General features: G+C 41.1%; 2 protein-coding genes across 2 annotated transcripts; one reads left to right on the top strand and one right to left on the bottom strand.

Moving 5' to 3' along the window:
* The first annotated feature begins 1,008 nt into the window (after window positions 1-1,008).
* On the top strand, window positions 1,009-6,636 carry C4H10orf88 (chromosome 4 C10orf88 homolog). Its single transcript, XM_068399245.1, has 6 exons — window positions 1,009-1,222; window positions 1,372-1,575; window positions 2,585-2,657; window positions 3,222-3,428; window positions 4,194-4,663; window positions 5,702-6,636. Exons 1-6 carry the CDS (start codon window positions 1,062-1,064, stop codon window positions 5,928-5,930), a joined length of 1,344 nt encoding a protein of 447 aa, XP_068255346.1. The 5' UTR covers window positions 1,009-1,061; the 3' UTR covers window positions 5,931-6,636.
* Window positions 6,637-7,592: 956 nt separating this feature from the next.
* Window positions 7,593-16,090, bottom strand: CUZD1 (CUB and zona pellucida like domains 1). Its single transcript, XM_068398081.1, has 9 exons — window positions 16,009-16,090; window positions 15,039-15,174; window positions 14,657-14,871; window positions 13,558-13,708; window positions 11,962-12,185; window positions 10,912-11,084; window positions 9,864-10,249; window positions 9,258-9,526; window positions 7,593-7,765 (listed from the first exon to the last, which is right to left on the bottom strand). Exons 1-9 carry the CDS (start codon window positions 16,088-16,090, stop codon window positions 7,593-7,595), a joined length of 1,809 nt encoding a protein of 602 aa, XP_068254182.1.
* Between the last annotated feature and the right edge of the window lie 134 nt (window positions 16,091-16,224).

Genomic DNA, 16,224 nt, shown 5'->3' with positions numbered 1-16,224 from the left:
ACCACATCGTCACCAAAAGCAGAAAATAAATGTTTCTAAAACTGGATGAATTTGCAACGCATTTCAGAAGTATCAAGCACATTTCGAAACTCAAAAAGGAGACTGATACAACACAGTTTTTATGCTAAAACATTTACATTAATTAATTTTAATTAATTCATACATTAAAACAGAGCAAATCCATTCTTCCATTGCTAGTAAATCACATAAAACAATGGCTTCAGTGAAAAAAAGCACACGCGCCAACTACATTTGTAATATCAGCTTGTACAAAGCCTGTCCAAGTCCCTCTTCATATTTGCACAGACCTAATTAGCGTTCTCAGCCGAGCACCAAAGGGGAGAACTTGACACCCGCGTTCCCTGGGTTCATGTCTGTACCACAGCATCAGGAGCAGCTTGCCCCGACTCCAGTAGCTGGGATCCTACTGAAAATTAAATGAACCAAATCTTTTATTTATAGTCTCTGTCCTTCGTGGTACGCTGTTAGCACGCAGCTGAGGGGGGGGGGGGGATTGCGTTGATCCCAACTCTGCTGTTTCATCAAGTTCCGTAGCATTAACACGCTTAAAAGGCTTTTCCGTCTCTCCGAGAGAGCTTTCTTTTACTAGAAAAAGGAATACTACTGGCATTCGCCCACATGCGGGTGTCATTTCAACGAGACCGCCCACGGGTCGCCGCTCCCCTCCGTGCCAGCCCTCGCTCCCCGTGGGAGGGCGGCAGCGGGACGTGGGCGGGCGAGGGGGTCTCCTCAGCCCGCACCCGCCGCCACCCCTGAGGGCCGAGGTAGGGCAGAGCCCGCTGCCCCTGGAAGGCAGGCTCCGGGCGGGGGGACACCCGTCTGCGGCCCCGGGGCGCACCGACCCGCGCCCGCCGCAGCCCCGGGGCGCTGCCGGTAGCCCGGGACCGGGTCCCGCCGCACCGCAGGACGCTGCCCCAACGGCGCATGCGCAAGCGCTCGCCCCCGCCGCCTTGCGCAGGCGCTGTCAGCCCGACAGCCGCCGGGGACGGTTGGCGGTGCCGCCTGGGCCGCCGCCGCTCGGTTCCGCCCGCGGCGTTGCGATGGCGAGCGGCTGTGCGGCGGAGGAGGCGGCAGCCGACTCGTCCGGCGGCCCGCGGGAGCCGTGCTGTGTGGCGGCGGGGTGCTCCTGGCCCTGCGCGCCGCCGGACGGCCTGGCCCGGGCGGTCTGCCTGCGGCGGGGCGCGGGCGGCGGCGAGGCCAGGTGAGGCCCCTGGGAACCGCCCCGCTGGCTCTGCTCCGGCGGGTGCGGCCAAGTGGGCGGTGTGAGGGGCGGCCGGGCTGGGCCTGGGCGGGCGGCGGGGCGGGAGCGGGCCTGGCGGGGCAACGCAGCCGTGGCGCTTCCCCCCGCAGCACCGAGGCGGTTGTGGTGGAGAGGCGGACGGGCAGCGGAGGCGAGACGTCCTGCGTGCTGCACCTGGAGTGCCGCCCCCCCGGCGCCGGGGAGATGGTCTCCGTCGGCATCTTGAGCGAGGCCCGGAACATGGAGGTGTACGTGGGCGAGGAGTACTGCGGGACCGGCCGCGGTGAGAGCCTGGGCGCCGCCCGGCCCCCGGGGTGAGTGGCGGCCTCTGGCAGCGGGCAGCGGGGGGTGCGTGGGGCGGGAGGCGGCCGTCGCCCCGCGGCGGGTGTCGGGGAGGGGGGGTTTGCTCCTGGGTCCCTAACACCGTCTGGCAACGTCGTTCTCTGTGTATCTGTAAGGTGCCTCTCCAGGTAAAGCCCTGATGTCTGCACCGCGAAAGCCGCCCGGTTCGGGCTGTGCTGAAGGTCTGTGCAGAACTGGTGAATGGGCACAGGCCCTGCAGTCGCCTGGGGTAACCCTGGTGTGCGCCTCACAGTTACTAGTGGCTGGCACAAATGCTGCCTCTTTGATAAAGATATAAGGCTGCAGTTCTGCTAGATACCTTTTTGATATTTTTTAATTAGTGAAGCGTTTAATTAAGTAAGTTATAAAGGGCTATTCTGAAATTCTGTTGTGTAAGACTACAGAGGAGTTAGGACAGGTGCAGCTTTTCTGTGTCATTTACTCTTTCTGGACAGCAGATCTGCTCATCTCTTCATCAGGTCTCCTTTAGCTGATCTTTACTGAAAAATCTCTTTGTTTCTTTTATATGTAGTCATCTCACTCTTTAAGAACAAGAGAGAAAATAAAAAAAAAAGAAGGATTTATTTTCCCTTTTAATACTTCCTTCCATGCTTTGCCAGGGGAATTAAAGCAATGTCTTCTCTTTTGTTTTTAAGTCATTACATGGCACATGTGCTGCTTAATTAGCTAAACAGAAACAGCTGACTCAGAGCCTCAGGGAAGGTGTGTGAATAACGTACTGAACCTCAAAAGCTTCTCTAGTAGATAATGTACGTGTGCATACAAATCCTTTTGTTACATGCGTATCCGCTGAGATTCTATACAAGCTGAATATAAGCATTAAAACTGCTATATCACATTAGAAGTATGTTCCAGTCAGTATTGTTTTCTATCTAAATATTTACTGTTATAGTGTATTTCTAGTAAAGAAAAAAGTACTTTAAATGTTGATGTCACAGCCTGTTTATTTTATTTTTCTAGTGAAACTGAAAAGGTTACTTTATACAAAAAGTACGTTAAGTTTGAGTGCCCTGCAGCCTCCTGTAGAATTAAGGTAAGGAGTTGAACAGAATTGTTTTATTTTTATTTGTCTTTTTAATCACTTAATAAACAAAATCGTGTTGCTCTTAGTCACAAATTATTGGTTTTGTACACTTCTTCACTTCATATAATCACTTAAAAATCTGTTAGATGGTACTTTGTCTTGGTAGCAGAGTTCTTTTAAGTTTGTATCACAGTTTTCTTTTTATGAAGGCTTAATATTTATATGAGAAAGATAATGTCCTTTTAGAGGGGAAAAAACCATCATAAACCAGATAACTGCGGATAATCAACAGTTGGTGTCTGATTAGACCTGTTAATTGTGAAGCAGTGGAATAACCTTATGAAAGTCTTTATGGCTACTTCTCTTAAGTGCTTAGATCAAGGCCTGATTTATCTTTGGGTCATGCAGACATCTCTGTTCCAGTCAGCATTTTCCAAAGAGTAATAGCAAGGAGAAATCAGCTTAATTTCCCTGGAAAAGAGTTCAGCATTGTACATTGTCCCATACATACAAAGAAAACACAAAGCTATTTCTTTCCTAACCAAAATGTTTTTTTTTTCCTTCTTGCAATAGCTGCTCTCCTTTGGTGAGAAACAAAGAGTACTCATCAGTAAAATAATTGTACAAGTGAAAACAGTGTCTGCAAAAGTAGCAACTGATTTTCCTTCACTAGGCTCAAGCATAGATCTAGACAGAGTGCAAACTATAATGGAATCTATGGGATCAAAATTGTCTCCAGGTGCTCAGCAGCTCATGGACATGGTGCGATGTCAGCAGAAAGTAAGTCATTGTGCTTTTCTATAAACATAAATAGTACTGCTCTGTGAGCTTACCTTCCATAACAGTTGAGCATGTTCTAAACTGATTTGGGGAAAAAGACTTGTTTCTTTTAAACCCAACCTTTCTGCCATTTTAATTCTGGTTTAGCTATTGTCACCCTTAAATAAGGAGTGCCATGAATACAGATAGTGTGCTCAAGGAATTACTGTGCATACAACAAGTCCAGGGTTAAGAACTCTGTATCATCAGAATTTTAAACTTCACTGCCACCCTACTCTGCTTTTGTTTCCATTGTCACTGCTTGTCAAGGATGGTGGGCACGTTCTCTATAATGTTTGGGGTGTAGGTGGGTGAGCTGGTTTGTCTCCTTTATGGTTATTAAAAGCATGTCACCTTCAACTAAAGGGAACGTGCCCTTAGAGAGCGTACATTTGGTTTAGATCCTAATCCTGCAAAGTAGGCTATTTCAGAAGAATCCTGAATCTGTCTGATGTCAATATGTTCAGTCTTGGGACATAACATGGTAAAAATGAAGTCAGTAAAACTGTTTTGTTACTTAGAGACTGACAAGGTGATGAACACATTGTATGTACAGGGAAAATCTTTTCCTGTGCTTTTCCCTAAGAATATAATTCAGAACTATTTTTAGAATCTTTACATTACACTAGTAGAATGCTGCATTATAAAGTATCTATTGTTATTGTTGTATAATTTCCAGTATACTTTAATACTTAAATATTGATCATATTGTTTTCTTCCCATCAGAACAGTTTACCACTTGGAGACAAACTTAATTGGATCTTTGGGAAAACATCAGACTTTGGAGGTGACCATGCAATAGACAGTTTGTACAGTGCAGCTATTCAGACATCACTAGATCGATCAGCCAGTGAATCTTTGCCTGTTAAAAACCATTTAACAAGCGAAACGGTATATGAAGACTTAAAAATAAGTCGTGATCTGAACACACAGGTACCTGAAAGAGGGAATACGTTTGATCCTGACAGACTTACTACCCCACAAAATACAGTTGACCTCGGAAATGATTTTAAAGTCATGGGATCTTTGCATGTGCAGGAACAAGCGAGCAAAACCCCAAGTGTAGCTAATGCACAGATGCTTCTTCCTTTTCTTCAAAACTTATGTAGTCAAGTAAATCGTCTTCGGCTAAAAGATGGCGATAGACATTTTGGTAAAAATGCAGTGACTACAGAGGAAAGCATTCAGTGTGACGGGTAAGTTAAGTTTGGTACACTTATTAAACTCGTAGTTTGACTGTATTGTCAAGTTTAATAAATAAAATCCATAATGTAAGCATTTTGTTCTCAACAGCTATAGTGAATCTTAGAATATGTGGTTTTGAAGGCTGTGTGGTGATGAATGTGGCTACAATTAATTTTTCAGATGAGCTGCTTGAATATAGGAGGTTTTTTCAGAAGAAATTACAACATTGTTTGTTGTTACTAAGCTGTTTGTCTTTTGCCTCCATTTCACCTTTTGTGATTTAAAAAACGGTGAAATGAAAAAAAAATTTGTATACATTTAGTTTGTCTTTCTCATCTGTTATCACATTTTCATTTTGACTACTTCTACCTCCTAAATTCTTCTCTCTTCCTTTTTTCACACTGTGTGCCACGATCTTTCTGCTGTACTTAGTGTATTTCATCCCACTGATCTCTCCTGTCCCTCCTCATTTGTTGGCATTTACAGCGCAAACTTCATAGTAGTAGTGGACCCAGTTTGATACCTAAGGAACAATAGTGGAAATGAGATGTAGGAGTGTTGCGTAGGAATCGGGGTTCTAATAGAGCCTGAGTATCTCCAGCTTCTGGGAAAGTGCAGTATTTTTAAAGAATGCAGATGCAAAAATAAAGAATTGCATAGTTTGTATAACTGTTGAAACACTTTAGCTGAGAAGAATAAAGTCTGCCATACTGACAGAATTTGAGCTCTGTGTATGCTGTTGAGTTGTGTGGATTTTGTTGTACGTAACTAAGCTGTCTTAATGTGCAACTGAGCCTTTGAAAAAATAAGGTTGAAAAAAGATGACTATATACCCTAGCACGTTTATAAAAAAAAAAAAATCTGAGTTCTAAAATGTGGCAGGTAGGCAAGGTATTTTACTTGGGCTAAAAACCTAATACCTTCCGCAGTTTATTGTCTAAGAAATGAGATTTTTACATTTAAAAGAAGTTCAGGTGCACAGATCTCTATCATGCCCCTTGTCATTAAGAAGTATGTTATATTTATTCTTATTTTTGCTCTTTTCACAGAGTAGAACAACAGCCTATTTGCTCCTATTTGGAAAAGATCATCTCAAAAAATATGGATCTGATGGAGAAAAAGCTAATGGACTATATTGATCGCCAGATCCAGGCTCTTCAGACACATATAGATAATAAAATGGTTCTCTTAATGGACTTGGTTCAGAACTCAAAGCCAAACAAAATTTCACAAGCACACTATGATTCTAACGAAGGGTTCTCTAATGGAGAGAGATAGATGTACGTAAATATAGGACTTCAACGTAAGTACTTTAAGGGCAATTATACTTCACAAAGCTTAGTATTTATGGAGTTAGAACTGTAAAGAACCTCAGTAGTGTTGACTTGCATTTTGTTACTGTGGTTCTATCCACTGTTGTACACAGTTGTTAGTTTTATGAAAGATCCTAAGAATGTGTGTTTTTTCCTAAACACAAGAATTTTATATGCCCTTTGTGGCTTATTTAAAGAGCATTGCTAAAAGCCATATAAAACAGTTTCCCAGTTTCGGTTTGACACTGGAGAAGTACTCTAAATAAACTGAATTACAGCTTATCTTTTTACCTACATGTAACCAGTTCACGTTTTTGTTGTCTTGATTTTTTGATGTGTAACATCTTACCAGTAGAACAGAATGTAGTTTCTTTGTGCTTTTTGTTTATTTTAATGGCACTTCTTTTGAAGATGTTTATTACTCCCTCTGTAAGAGGAAGGGTAGTACTGACATTGCGTAACTTAGACTGTTTAAGGAGACAGGTTTAGAGAGACAGGCTAACTTGAACCCCAGCCTGGGTTCTTTGAAAGCCTTACTGGCTGTACAGGCACGTAAGTTAGGTATCTGGGCTCCTTATGTGATACCTAAACCAAGACTGTTGTTATACTTTTTCCCTTCTAAATTAATTGAGCCATGCAGGAACAACTGAAATAAATGTATATTTAGCATACTTGTGTTTATCCATGTTTCATTATTCTAACAAATGTAAATACTTCACTCATGGTTCCTCTCAAGGGGATTTGTTGCTGGATAGAACATGCTGGGGTAGGTAGGATCTGCTGCAGTTCACCAACCTTTGGCCACAGAAATAGCCTTATTGCATGGTGTTTGCTTTAACCTGTTGCGATCAGTTCTGCTGTCATTTGAGGAGGTAGAAATGTGAATGGAAGTCCCTCTTTTGTGGAAGGTCAAGCTTCATACTTCATTCTGTTTGTTGCTCTTTGAATTCTAGGGTGCATCATTTAACTTGGGCTGTATGGGGACTTAATGGTCTGTGGGTGCACAGACTTTGATTGTACTCGGTGTCTTAAAGTGTTTTGAGCAAAAGCTATTGATGGGGAAGCAATTGTTGACTCAACAAGCAGCACAGTCACGTACAATCCACTATCTTTATCTAGTCCACCTAATATTTTCTTTGTCTCCAGGAAAACTGATGTCTTGAAGACTCTCAGATCTCGATGCTAGCGAGCCACAGGAGTAGATTTTGAAGAGAGGCTGATTTGCTTTGAGCAGACATCTCGCAGTTGTCCCTTAGCTTAACTCATGCCAGGTGCAGTTTCAAAGTGATTTGAAAAGATAAAAAGAGTATTTTTTTTTTAAGAAAAAAGGACCTAAATTATTTTGTACTTTACAGGTCACTTTATACCTGTAAAGTTAGTTTTTAGATGCTTTCTAAGAAACACCCTGAGGTAGACACTTAGATCAGCGAGTTGAAAAAGAATGTAATATAGAGTACTAGGTTGAGATGGTTTTTTTAATTACAAAAAAAGTGGAAGTATGTTTCCAATCGTCGTTGTGTTCCAAGGCTGTTCGTTTATTGATTTTTGATTGGGTTTTTCCCCTCTCCTCTCTTTGGGTGACAAATCTGAATAGAAGTTGACACGAATTCAAAATATCCTGAAGTGGTTAATATGAGCTCTGGATTTTTTGGTAGCTGTATCCTGCTTGACATTTGTGATATTTTAGTATCACAGCTGCCACAATGATAATATTTGAAATTAAAACCACAAGTGAAAGAGTGTAGAAGCTGTATTGTTGCAGGTTCGGGGTTTCTTCAACATCTGCTTTAGCGAGGGATTCTGCGTAGAGAAAAAATAAAGTGGGATGTGTAAAGTTTTGAATACCATGTCATTTCGATGGAAATTAAATAAGCATTTGTTCAGATACTTTGGTTCTGAGGAGTTGACCCACACTGATTGCAAATTCTGAATCTGTAGTACCGAAGAATTGTACAAGTTTGTAATAAAACAATCGTGCAGAAGAACGTCACAATGGCAACAAATTCGCTGGTATCTCTGCAGCCAAGTTTCTGCCAAGCAGTGCTGTCATTATCTTTAGAACCGGATAGATGGCAGACATACTGCTGAAGGTAGCTGGGCAAAAAAGAAACTCGTGGTTCTAACCCTGTGCCTTCTAATAGTTTACTAGCTGGTCCTTGCTAAAACTCATGATTTTTCTGTAAATTGCAAAAGATACAATGAGAAATACTTTATAATACTTTGAGTGTGATGTATTTGCACTTGAATCTTTTTCGCATTATAGATGTGTCCAGTTTTCTAGCGTATGGATGCAAAATCTTTCACTGTTGAAATAAATGGGAACATGTTTAAAATGCTGCTAGAGTTCAGAGAGGTTAATTATTTAAAAAAAAAAGAAGAAAATATGCTTATTAAGAGGATGATTAATTTAAATATTTCTTAGATCTGACACCTGAAAGCATGTGGCACAATGCGCTCTCTCAGGTGAAGTTTTGGGCTCAGTAAAAGTTAGAACATAGTGGGTGTAACAATACAAGCTTTTGAAAATGGCTTTTCCATATTTTGTAGTCTCTGTTAGCTCTCAGTACTCACCTAGACCACTGTAGAGCAGACTGCAAATTGTGCTAAAGAGTGTGTCAGATTGGGGCTCTAAAGCTTAGTTGCCTTATAAACAGCTTTGCAGCTCTAATTTAAAAACACGATGCTTTTAATTTCTGCCCCAGTGGCTCTCCTCTTCTTACTTTTGTTCTAATAGGCAGTACATACAGTGTGAGGATTTAACCTAGAGTGGAATGTCATCTATGTTTATCATCTGGCAGAGCTTTTCTGTAGTACCAACAAATAAAACTGAGTGAAATTGAGTGGACTGTTAGAAGATACACAGGTTATAACAAAGTTTGACTGTGATTTGGAATGTGCTTCTTAAATAGTCTGTGGCTTGAGAAATGAGCCCTGCTGCCTGTACATGCTTCATCAAAAAATGTCACGTTTGAAAATCTGAAATCTTCTCTTGCAATTCATAACTCTTTCTGAATACGTAGCCAGATCCTGCATACACTACTTTCATAACTAGGAGTGAGTGCTGCTTTTTCTACCTCAAAGAGCACACCTTAATCCAAAAGGCCATCGGTCTGTCAGTTTGAAAAGTACTTCTGTGATCTCACAAAACACAAACTTTGTTGAACCCCCATTGCTCTGATGCCATGTTAGTTTTGAACTAGTGTAATTCACTTACTTCATTAGTGGAATGAAGGTAATGGATTTACAGCAAGGAAGAACTTAATTAGAGTCTTAATTTATGTATTCCTCTTACCTGAGTGACCAGCAGACCTGAGATCTCTCTTCAGGCGGATGGGGCCTACTACGGCATTAGTTTTCCACGTGTACGAAGAAATAGCTCTCTTTTGTCTGGAGATACAGCCTTGGGTACAGCGAGAGTTTGTGTTGTTGCTGTCACAAATTAAAATGTCACACTGGAGATAAACTGATGGAAAGCTCCGCAGGAACCTGAAGGCATTAAATTTGAATCTTCCATAGTGTTCAAGTGGTGGGTAGATCACCACGGTGTCATCTTTATTGCAGCTGCAACAGAGTTTACAGATCTGTTAAAGTAGTCCGCAGCCAATAATCGTTCTTGCTAACCACTGTTAACTGTAACTACAGCATTTAACTAGGGCATTATTTTTACGTGTAGGCGTACAATAACGTGCTTTTTGCCTCTTCCCAGTGCAATGTGGTGCTTGCTTTTCCTAGCTCTGTTGTGGTAATGCCTTTAAATTTCTATGAAATTTAGCTTCCAACCACAGTCTGCTAAAGAAGGTAAGTGGAAGAGAGACAAAAATAAAAGAACTACAGCTGACATTTAGATTATATTTCCTTACATATTAGGAGATGGTAATAAAATTAATTAGAATCTTACCCACTTCTGATTAAGTCATAAGTCGGCGATCCAAAATCAGGTTGTGGAGATGCTATACAGGTATCGACAAACACCAAAAGATTTGGGTCAGTGGAATGAAGAGTGACTTGAGCAAAAAGACTTTGATTCAAGTCTACGTAATATGGGGACTGACGTACAGGCGTGGAGAATGAATCTGAATCGTAGAATGACATGCTAACATTGTATCTTCCCACAGCGGTTGTGTTTTGGATTATATTGTTTTTTGTTATGTAAATTACTTCTAAGGTTGAATTGTTTTCCATTTTGCATTTTGCAATAATCTGTATGTCCTTTTCACGGGTGATTATGTTGCCATTTGCAGAGTGAGAGATGATGTTGGTGTAAGTGATGCTCTGGCCGTCATCCTGTAAAAGGAATCACATGAAGTGCTCAGTTGTGGTTATAGAAGCAGTGCAGTTGAAAGCAATTGTACTGAAGTTACAAAGCTGCCCAGCTGTGCTTACCAGAGGCTCAAGATACCTTTGAAATGTGAAACAGGTTGCAACCAAAAAACCATCAGCCCTCCTGTTTTTTTCAAGACACTGAACCAACCTGCGCAGCACAAAGGTTAAGGAATGCTGCATGGAGAGTGGGAATTACCAAAGCTGCACTTCAGTCACCTGTGTCAAAACAATGCTATGAACGAGCTCTTGGGAATCTTCATGTCTTAGGGTTTTTCCCCTTCCTTGTGTCTCCAGGATAAGTGCCAGCCATATCACTTGCAGAGAATGTTAAAGTTGCATACCTAATGTTGTGCTACTTCTGATAACCTGGGTTGGAGAGGGAATGAAACATTTGGGGTTCATTTGTGTGGATTCTCCTGGACTTCCTCTGAAAGGCTCGTTGATCATCAGGTTCTTAAAGAGGAAAAATGTTCTTTCTACTTCAAGACTGGAAGCATGCAATGGGATGAGCCAAGTAAATCTGCTGTTAGCTTATTCACGTGCTATTCATAAACTGCTTCTACAAGCTCTTGCCGTTCTTAAGCTATTGTTGGCTTATTCACATAACTTTTTTCCCCCTTTACCTTTTTAGTTGTTCCACAGCTGGTTAATGGGAAGGAGAAGATCACAGAATCTGTTATAAATGGACTGCAAGATGGATCATTCAGCTGTAGGTGAGTTTCATTATAACCAACGGAGGCCAGATAAGACTTGCTCAGAACGATTTTCATGCTGTCTGAGGAGCATGTAAGGAATGCTGCCATTGAAAGAGAAATTAAAAAAAAAAAACCACAGAACAAAACACATTACCACAAACTGTTCTGCCATCGTTTCTCACTTGATCTAGATCCTTGAATATGTTGCACATGGTTCTTGATTTCTCACAGTCTGAAGTGGCTCATGTGCATTTGAGGCCATGCAGAAGTTGGGAGAATTTTGTGCTCGACTTAAAATGTTAGATAAGCAAAACCATGTAAAACTGATGCTGAAAGTTTAATTTTAAACCTAGTAACACAGAATGAATTGCAGCCTTTATAAAAGGGAAAAGGAATCAAAGTGCTAGTGCAGAATGGTGGGGTGAGGCAATAGATTTATGTCAGATGTTGAGGCTTTAGAGGCTCCCTTTCCACCTTGGTTAATGAGAAGATGGGCATGCAAACATATGGAACCAATAAGGAAAACAATCCGTCTCTGGGGGAAAGGAAATTACAACACACCTAAACCCCATTTGACCAACCAGTGTGGACCATTTTCCTGAGTATCTCAAGGAACAAAAATATTCCACCAGTCAAAAAATGTTTGTCTTTACATCTCTAGGATGGTAACAATGCCAGCTTTGTACAAAACAAGGAAAAACTCAGATTTTTCAGTGGTGCCTGCATTTTCAGTGGTGCCAACCAGAAAAAGGACCAAAAAGTGAAAGAACAGGCTTTCCTTTGCAGATGGTCAGGTAATAACTGATGCTCTATAGGTGAGACTACTGTTGTGTTTTTGTATGTAAAGAGGGTTAATGACTACCGGTTAAAAGGCTTAAATCCTTGGTATCAACCATCAGTTCTTTCCAGTATTTATAAGGCAAGGATCATATGTGAGAATAAGAAACAGCATCCTATTCCTGTAGCAAGTGTACTTACTGTCAGGCTCCACAGGGCCTGGCAGCGGAGCACTGGTATACTGAGCAGAAAATCCTCTGTAGGAGTTGGCGTAGTCTGTAGACAACACAACTGTCATAACATTTGAAGATGATTCAAATGTGGGCTGAGCACGACCACATACTTTTCCTAGTAAGCCGGTGTTAGTGGTGGGGCCATCGTAGACTGCTGTGAAGTCAAACTGGCAGTTTTGGTCTAGTTCCAGGCTGTAGACAGAGAAAAAATAATTACAAGGAAATCTGAGTGTAGAGAACATTGCTCATGCTGGATAATGGATCCAGTGCAGGCAAAGTGTCTGATGAATTCCAGCTGATTGAAATAAAAGAATGGAGAATAAAAAAATGCATAAATAGACACTATTAAAACCAAATAAAACATGGAAAACCCTTAAAGGCAAGAAGCGCTTAGGACCATGGTTCTGTTCCCATTGAAATAACAAACATTTTGCTATTGCTCTCAACAGGAGTGGGATCAGCTCTGTTTTCATAGCTCTGATACTGTATATATATTGATTGCTACCTATTTACTAAAAATAACCACACATTCAAACACATATATATAAAAATAATAATGTATCTTAAAATAAAGAGCTTTCAGAGTGTAGGGTTGACTTATGCAGGTCTCTGAAACCTCTTGTGTGTGTCACCAGAGGAAGACTCTTGCCATTTTATCAATCTGCATGAGAGCTTATCTTGGCACTTGCCGCCCTTGCCCAAAAGCACCAGCTGTGCTGTGATGGGTGGATACCTCCAGAACAACAGCTCTGTTCCTGAATCAGCAGAGGGACCCGGGCCAGGGCTGGTGAGAACATACACCACACTGCAGAGTTCATCGTCTCGGAGGGCCGTGGTCAAGGTAACAATTTCCTATAGAATCCTATACATTTCATACTGAATTCTTAAACTGCAGTCTGAATATCTCAAGAAATGTTCTCGAAGGTACTGCCCTTTGAATTCCCTTGGCCTTGAGACTTTCCTCCATGCACAGTGTCAGCTGATGCAGGGAAAGCCAAAAAAGGGCTACCAGTCTACTACATATAGGAGACCAACCCTGATAAAAAGCAATATGGGTCAAGAAAGTCCATGCCAGTGTGGTTTCCTTATGCCAATGCATTCATTAGCGTTGATACTTGGAAGTACTTAAGCCCGTGCTACGCTATCTTCTTTGCCCAATGGCCAGCAATACTGAGGAGGATGTACTTTGGGCAATATTTGCTTTATTCTTTTGACTCTCAGTTCTAAATTGCAATTACAGTGCAGATGATGGTTTTAAACATGTTCCTTATGTAGCAAAAGCTTTATTTGTACTGATGGATTTAAATTCAGATCATTCAGGATAGCTTAAAATGAACCCACACTTCATGGCTGGTCACCTGCAATGCTTTCTGCGTTTCACTGATGGGCACTGCAGAAGCTGTAGGGTGATGTGGAACACGGTGCAATTACTTTATCATAAGAGTCACCAAAGCACGTTTGTTTTAAAAGCACATAGATGTTCTAAAAGTTTGAAAGCACTTCTGTTTCTTGTGTTTAAAGTAGAATGAAAAAAGAGTAATAGAGCATTAGGGCATTTACTCACAAAAAATCCTGAAACTGTAAGTTGATCTTGGAGTTTTTTGCTGTTTGTATGTGCCAGACGCAGTATGTAAATTCAGGGTAAGGTGCTGGGTAGTTGGGGCTGGTAAGTGTCCCACTGGGACCGGTTAATTGTCCCCCACAATTTTCAGTTTCTGAAAAGAAGAGTAGATACATTGGTAACATAATGGTATATATAATGAACCATAAAAAAGTAAATTGAAGACCTAAAGTTATGTCAGTAGCAGGATTGTTTCTTTAGGGTTCTATTCCTTTGGAAATGATTAAAGATACTAAAGATAGAACTTTAGTTAGAACTTTAGGTAGAGAATTTCAGGTCAGGTGCATGTTACAAAATGAAGCCTGTTGTCACTATGGTGTGTCTGTGAGGCACAGTGTAGTGACACCTGAGATGGCTGTAGATGAGTTAGCTTTGATGCTGTGAGCGATTTCGTTGTATCTACGTTTTGGGTAAATTAGGTGCCATCTTAAAAATGGGTAATGAGGGTGCTATGCCAACCCAAAGAAACCCTGAGAGACTTTATGTCTAAAACTAAGGATTGTGTCTAAACTAGATTTGGTAATTACTCTGTAAAACTGAAGCTTTTAAGTGGTTAATACTGTACCACATCAGCAGAAGCAAAGGAAGTGGCCGCAAGCTAAGACTGATTTTGTCCAAGCTATTCTTACCTTTTATGGAAAAAAAGTAGGAGCTTGTTGAATGAAAACCCTTACTGGCTTCTGTGACCTGTACTTGGCAGGAGCTCTGACTAGATGGTCATATTCTCTTCCTGGGTAAACGCTGTAATATTTGCAAACCGAGTAAATTTAGTAGAAGCCTGTAAGTAAGAGTCGAGTCCCATAATGCCTTCTTTGCAATAATTTGTCTGAGCAGAATTTAACGTTTTAGGCTCTCTGCAAGTGCACTATTGTTTTACTGCCTCTTTCACTGATTTTTTCCACCACACTGTTCTCAAAGGCCTGAAAAACTGAGTGAGAGTAATTAAAGATTCTGTTAATAGTCTCTAATTGCAGTCCTAAACTTTCCCTTAATGGGAAAGTTTCTTTAAATGGTGTGATTCAAATGGTATGTAATGACTTACTTGTTTCTGGTGAAAAAAAGTAATAGAAGACAAAGAAGTTTCGTGTGAAAGCCACGGAGTTTGTTGTTATGAGGAAAGTTAAACTGTCTGAAGATGATTGAAGCACTGGGACTGCATCAGTGTTGTTACATACTTGTCCAAGAAGAGGTGAATAAGTTGAGGGGCCATCGTATACTTTAATACTTTCTGTTTCACAGCTTGAAGAAGGAGCGAATCTGTTGAAAAAACACAGTCAGAGCTCCCTAAGCTCACTGGTAGATATCCAGGCTCATTGGACTCCACAACACAGATTGAATACAGAGAAATATTTGGAGGCAGTATTTTTCTGTACTATATTCTAATGGAATGAAACAGTACAAAAGCCTCTGGAGGAAATACTTACTTAAAATAGGAGAACACAAGCCTAATTGTTTGATTTGCATTCCTCTGAATTTGCCAGACACAGTTTGCATTTGCATTTAGTTCAATCCTTAATGCTTTGTGGAGCTCATGAAGGGCAGCCCCACAGCGAGGTACACCTGTTGAAGAACAGCAACAACAAAAAACAACTTGCAAGGATGTCTTAAGTTTTCTCTTGCAGTGATGTTTCATCCTCCGCTATGCAAAGACTCTGGGACAGTCTGTCATGGAACAGACAGGCAAAATGTTGCCCTATTTTTTTTCATTTATATTACTGCAGTTTCTGAAACCTGAAGAATCAAATAGTAAAAGAATATTAGAAAATACGTTTTATCCTCATTTTCCTAGTAGCAGAGAAAAGGGAAGTTGGGGGAACACATATCACAGATGAAGCCAATGGCAAAACTGGAAATGCCAAGTGTTACAGGATAACTCAGCAACTCTCTTCAGCCAGGTTTGTCACTACAAGCACTTCAACCTTCCTGTCTTGCCACTGCACTGATTTCAGCCCTTTACTTAAAAGCGTTTGGAAACCTATGCCCAGGGAATCAAAAAGGCTTTTCAGATTTTATTGCTTCTGATAGAACAAAAGAAAAATGAGCAAATCTCTTTTAAAAAGCAGCTGTTTCCCAATTAAGTCACTTTATTCCTGTTATTCCAATAGGTATTGATTTATAAATGCAATTTTCCATTCCAGAGTACAATATCTTCAAAATCAAGTTCTTAAGTTAAAAAATTGCCATAGGGAGTCATATATTGCAATTTTTTTTTAATTTACCGATTTTTTAGCACTTGCTGGCACATTTGGGTGTTACTATTGTACAGCAGTATGTTAAAATAAAATGCCCTTTTAGAGATATCTTTAACATTTTTCCCTTCAGTTGCCTACAAAATACCTATTGTGCAAAAATTAATAAAATTTCACTGATGAAGAAACGACTAGATTTTCATACCTGTGAATTCTATTGAGTTGTCTTCAGCGAGAGCTAGAGCAGCTACGAGAGGCAGGAGGAGGAGCTGTCTGAGCGCCCGCATTTTGGTGGCAGCTGGGGAGGTGAGGCTTTTCTAACTTTTATACCTCCTGCTATTTCATAATCACCTTGTGTTACATGGTGGCGTGGAGGGAGGGCTTAATCTCTCAGTTACTGGTTCTTTTTAACAGATATGAA

This window comes from Nyctibius grandis, chromosome 4 (assembly GCF_013368605.1).
Source record: "Nyctibius grandis isolate bNycGra1 chromosome 4, bNycGra1.pri, whole genome shotgun sequence".
NCBI lineage: Eukaryota > Metazoa > Chordata > Aves > Nyctibiiformes > Nyctibiidae > Nyctibius > Nyctibius grandis.
Note: the sequence above shows the minus strand (reverse complement) of the source record. Positions and strands in the feature narration are given on the sequence as shown.